General features: G+C 35.8%; 1 protein-coding gene across 4 annotated transcripts in view; it reads right to left on the reverse strand.

Moving 5' to 3' along the window:
- Window positions 1–2,714, reverse strand: part of sdk1a (sidekick cell adhesion molecule 1a) — a 376,732-nt gene extending 374,018 nt beyond the window's left edge. For all 4 annotated transcript variants that reach the window (XM_065261980.2, XM_065261910.2, XM_073814026.1 and 1 more), the window contains exon 1: window positions 1,533–2,714. In XM_065261980.2, the coding sequence (XP_065118052.1) occupies window positions 1,533–1,878 (346 nt within the window). In that variant the 5' untranslated portion in view covers window positions 1,879–2,714. The remainder of the gene's footprint in view (window positions 1–1,532) is intronic.
- Between the last annotated feature and the right edge of the window lie 3,437 nt (window positions 2,715–6,151).

Below are 6,151 nucleotides of genomic sequence, written 5' to 3' on the forward strand. Positions count from 1 at the left end.
ACCTAAACAACATCGCTGAACCTTTAGAAATTAAATAAAGTATATAAAGTTTGAACTAGCGTGCAATAAAATATTGCAATCGTGCGTTAAATAACTGTACACCTCCAACTGGCTATTTCTGCTTTTAACAAATATACGTTGGTCCATATATGATCTAAGCGTCCACTTAGGGTTCCTTAAAGTTAACCATTAATCTCAGATGTGTAGACTTTGAAGCATCACTCGGGACAGTATTTATGATATGTACACACAATATATCTGCCATTCAAACAAAGTGAGAGAAATACATAAAAAGTGACCATGTTTTTTCTGGATAGTGATGGGGATTTATCTCTAGTACTGTACAGTAAGTGCTTATCTTGGGAACATTGTGAAGGGACACATGCAAAACAGAAACTCAAACATGTTTGTCTAAGACATGCAGTGTGAATGTGATATGGAGTTTTATCTCTTTTGTGTCATCCTGTGAATTCACAAAATCTTCGTTACAAAAACAAAACGCAAAGCTTGTGGCTTATGTACATATTTTACTTAATATTAATGGCTCAATCTAGTCTGCATCTGATTGAAACAATTCCTGCCTATTTTTTAACAAAACATGCTGCCAATAATTGCCTTAAGGAATGCAAATAGCACGTTCAATGTGACAAAAATACAAGTATTGTGGGTGGAAAGAGCTTAAAGCCGGATAAGGTTCTATTCATCAGAATTTTGAGTGGCTTTTTATAGATCATTTATCTTTTCGATGGACTAAAATGACTCTAATCTGTGCAGTATTAGCAAATTATAAATGTGCTTTTTAATGAGGCATGCTGCGTTATTTTTTTTAATAAAATAATTTGCAGAGACATAAAAGTACCATCATCAATAATCATGCACGACTGATTATTTCTATTATATCCTCCAATGTCTACAATAACTACGCTCATAAATATAAATAGCAAACTGCACTTATTCTAATGTGACCTCTCTAAGAACATAATGTTTTGTTCTTACCTCCAAATTGCTTTGTAAGTTATTAATAAAACATACATTTTGTCATTTGAATCAATGTAACTAAATGCATTGCAGGCTTGCTTAAAAAAGAAATACAAAAGGAAAAATCCAGTAAGTTTCTCTTCAGCATACCAACTGTTACACTTCTCCCCACGTGCCTCACCATACATATGTATGCATCATATTCCTCCTATGAGAAACTATATAGAGGGGACCGCTGAATGATGCATATGCCATCTGTGACCATGCATGCAGTCTGACCTAATGACTCCTCCTTTGTTCATGTCCAGAGATCTCAGCTCAACTGTCTGTTGCACATACAGACAAATATTTTCAACCACCATTATCATTGAAATCAAGTTTGTGACATCAGTGTCAAACACATTGATCAAGCACTATTCATATCTCCAATATGGCACCAATCATACTGATTCATAAAATCACATCCACATGAACATATATGCATGACCTAAACGAAACCTGTTGTGTCATATGTGTTACTTCAGGTGTAAAAGGCATCATAAGATTGTATTTACCTTGTGCTACTGCTCTCAACATGTGGACATGCACGCAGAAAAACGCCCACCAACTCCAAGTGCACAATGCAAACTTTCTTTTTCCATTCCAGCTGACATTCCTCCCGTGACAATGTGTGAAAATCTTGGAAGATGTGCTCTGGGTATCATACATGATGGCATTCCCGTCCATGCACGTGAAAGCCAGTCTGTGCTGGGTCGATGTGCGAGTAAAGGTTTTCCAGAAAGAGTCGTGTCTGCTCTCCGCGCAATCCACTTTCCTGTTTAGTCTCCCGGATCTGTGTGCTTTGGGCAGACCTGTGAATTGTCTCTCTGTGGATTTGGGATACGATCCGCTGGCGCTCATTCTGGAGCCTCGCGCTGTGACGCCACTTTTATGATGTCCGTGTGTCGCGTGTGCTCCGTTCAGCAACCACAACTTTAATTCTTATTAACTTGCATCAAAACTACTTGGATAAAGCATGAATGTTGTCCAGTTGAAAATTCCTGGTGATATCGGCGATTAATATGCCATATGTTAATAGTTTATACGCTTGATGCTGCCAAAGTCGTAATAGGTTTATGAATATATTGCGCCTACCTGTCATTACATTCAGGCATCATACTGACAACCTTACAACGAATCATTCCTTCAGTTTTCACTTTCCAGCTGTCTCGTTATCTTTAATCTTCCGGAATAAGGTGAAAATAAAACTAGGGAGTCTCGTAAATAGTATTTAGCCCACTTTGAAAACGATGAAAGTCTCGTGTAAAATGTGATGGTAGAATCCTCTCATACTGTAGTTCCTGACTTTGCAGTACTGGTCCTTCTGTTGTTATTTCAAAATGTTTGAAGGTTTCAACGCGAACAAGCAGACATATCACAAACCTATTGGATAACTATATCAACTATCGACAAAAATTCAAACGTTACACATGCTGCAGCGGTAACCGGTGAGAGACACAAACTGTACGCGTAGTGCGTACTCTGCACTGTATAACGACCTCAACCAACACGAATAAATGAATGGATAAATAACTATAGTGAGATATACAAGTTACCGGCTTACTTTAAAAATGTCGTACTGTATATGAGCTAAAGCAACAAGCGGCTGTTGACTGGAAACGAGTGTACGTAGCTCCGGCTGAAAGCGAGTGAAGTGTAGTATACATATCCAATGCACTTACAGCAACTTCCATTGAGAGCAGCAGCCTCTCTCTCTCTTTCTCTCTCGCTCACCTCCCGCCCTGCTAAAGACCCATTGGCTGCTGCTGTTGGAGGCAATACTTTCTGCCATCCTTCAAAGAGTCTCTTCAGTAATGCTGCAATGCCTTAGGTTGATCTGTTCAGTATACCTATATACATTAAAAACCGCATCTAACTCATTTAGGCATAATTTTACGTTGCTCATGTATACTTCTATATGTGCATGCAATACACTTGTAAATATAAAAAATGTAAAAAAATATTATGAAGTTGAGATAAACCAATTTTATTGGTTTTACCGATTAATCGGCACCGATAGTTCATTGGTGGGACAATCAGCAAAGGGCAAAAGAATCCATGTTGTTCATCCATTGCTTTTTATTATTATGAACTAATTAATTTGCTGAATAGATTTTGCATTAGCAGAGAAACAACAGCAGGAACTAAGTTTGTAGTCAAGACTGACAGGATGCTATTAGTACCTCAAACAAAAATACATGCAGCCCAAATGTTTAATGTCATGATTATAACAATTGATTTGCATTCGTTTATTTCCAGCTGGTACTTTTATCCATATTTTAAGTTAATAATAAGATAAAATGAACTATATGCAGCTGTCGGCTACGTTAACATATCCAACTAATCAGAATCTGAATTAAGTTCTTTTTTTATTATAACTGCTATATATTGTTTGTTATTTTGATTAGATAATCATTAAATGTTTTAACAGAAGCAAAAAAGTACAAGACTATACAAATAATACACATTTATGTAATTTCAATTTTACCAGTTGGAGTATTTCACAGAAGTATTCACTTATTAATATAGTTAATATATTTATTTCATTTAGCACATTTTTATCTTTCAGTACTGTTGTTGTATTACTTTTGTAATATATTTCAGCACTTTTTCACTTTAAGTGTTATGTTCGTTTTTATCCAGCATCCTTTTTAAAAACTATCGGTCGATTAATCGGTTATCATCAAGTACCATAGGGACCAACTTAGTTAACAGTATCGGTAAAATCCATTATCGCTCGACCTCTATTATGAAGTAGCATGTAGTATAAATCAATCTGACTGAGGTTACAGCAAGTTTTTCAAGTAGGCTAGTAATTCACAGAAAATTGAAAATTACCCCATAATTTACTCATCTTAATGCCACAGGTGTACTTCCTTTCTTTAGCCGAACACATTTTATAATAATAATGTCCTTATATTAAGTAATATCCTTGGTCTTCCTAGCTTTGTAATGTCATTAAACGGTAGGTGTAAAATGTCTTCTAAAGTGTAACGATATGTTTGTGAGAGAAAAACAATTGTATTTTGGGAGTAAATAGCGATCGATACATCACATTTGAATATAAAAGTCCCCCTAATATCAAAGGCAGCGTCCGAAACCGTCTACTTCCATACTATATAGTAGTAGAAAAGCAGTAGGCGAGTCGAAGAATATGTCCGAATTCATAGTATTCAAAAAACAGTAGGCGAAAAATACCAGGATGACCTACTACTTCCGGAAGGATCCCGAAGTTAACCCTTTACTCTCCTGTAAGCCCCTGGGAGAGGAGTTATTCAACGAAGAAGAAGAGGCATTATTTTATTAAAAATGTCCAAAGGCGGTAACAAGGCGCTATTCAAATGCAAATACATACATAAACAGCTGTCCCTTGTGTTTAAATTGCATTAAATTGCATCAACATGGCAGATGTAGTACGTCAGAATTCATTCATACTATCCATACTCATACTAGTGCCTACTGTTTCAATGGTCGATGAGTAGGTACTTCATCTAATTCAGTACTGTCAAAGTATGCGATTTTGGACGCAGCCAAAGTTTGTTGGCTTTTAATACGAGTATGTAAACTGTGCTCTAAAAGGTTGGCAAAATTCACATTCAGAAGATATGCATGAAAAAAGTCTCTCACTTCTCCCAGTACAAATCCACAATTTATAAATCATTCTGCACTTCAGCCACTCATCAGATTACAGGCTTTAAGGTAAACTAAATACTATTAGCTTTTTAAAAGTGGGAGGAGCTGCTCAATATGTCCCGCCCTAGCTTCCTGTTTCAGTAGTAATTACGTCAATGCTGTAATTACGTAAATCAAAAAAGCTGCACATTTTATTGCATTTCAGTGGATATTTAAAGTGACAATGAAATTGTAATGAAAAACTGTAATTTGTTTTAGAATATTTTTACACATGACTTATCTGTGTGCTTCATTATTTAAAAAGAATAAAAAAGATTTTTAATAAAAAAACAAGAATCTCCTACCCTCTCTCTTTACCTCTGGTCATATGGTATGCCAGGTGGGCAGGGTCCAGGAAAAGATTGCAGTGAAACAAAATAGCTACATGACCCAACTTCTAAGTTCTTAATGGATGAATTCAAGTCCAGTCCTTTTCTCATTTCAGAAGCTGTTTCACTCGGATATACACCACCATGGGGAAAATAAGACGATTGCTACTTCAGTTTCTTGGCGACTTTAAGACTCAGTTCAAATAGAAAAGCCCGTTAAAAAGTTTTCAATGTTACTAACTTACAATACTAACTTGGCATTGGCACCAGTTGTGAACAAAATTATATTTAAAAAAATCCTGTAAGCTTCTACTCTGTTTAAAGAATAACACTTTCATTATGGTATTACATAAGTAATTGTAGTAAGTATGGTATTTTGGCAGAGGTATGGTTGTCACAGGACATTTTGTAAGAGTTATAAACATGCTGCATGGCTATTGTTCATAAGGTTTATCTCAGATCCTACTTTTTAAATATACAATATTGTGCTGTTCTTCCTCTATCACCAGGTCGAGTCATTGCACACAAGCTCTCTTATTGTTTATATATATTAACATAACTCTGGTTATGTAAATATGTGCGCAACAGCTCTCTGTTCTGCAGAGATAAACAGCTTGACTTGGCCTCAATGTAGGAAAAAAGGAAATGAACTTGAAAAGGCTGAGTTGCATATGTTTTCACACACGAGTGAATGAAGGCAGAATTGTCTGTGCTCTGTGACTTCACAGTCAGACTTACATGCAGAATAGAGTCTAAAAAACTATTGTGAAGAATAGTATACATTCGGCATCTCTGACATGTTCATGAGACCTGTAGAAAGATTTATTCACCACTGCAGTGCAATGCTGTATATCACATTCTTAAAAGACATTTCCATTTGTAAAGCATTTACCATGATAAGTCAAATTCACAATACAGTAATGACATATCTGATTATATATAATTAACCTTGTAGCTTTAAAACCTGTCATAAGATTAGATAAGTAAACAGCTTATAAGAAAATGAATATGTTTGAAATAATGTTAATTGAGGTGACAGACTGCTGTTTTGGATTTCTTATGATATAACAGTAGTTTGACAAAGTTTTGCCTTGAAGTAGTGCTCGCCGAGGTTAAAGTGACCTTGAAAGGTA

Source organism: Paramisgurnus dabryanus, chromosome 3 (assembly GCF_030506205.2).
Source record: "Paramisgurnus dabryanus chromosome 3, PD_genome_1.1, whole genome shotgun sequence".
Taxonomy (NCBI): domain Eukaryota; kingdom Metazoa; phylum Chordata; class Actinopteri; order Cypriniformes; family Cobitidae; genus Paramisgurnus; species Paramisgurnus dabryanus.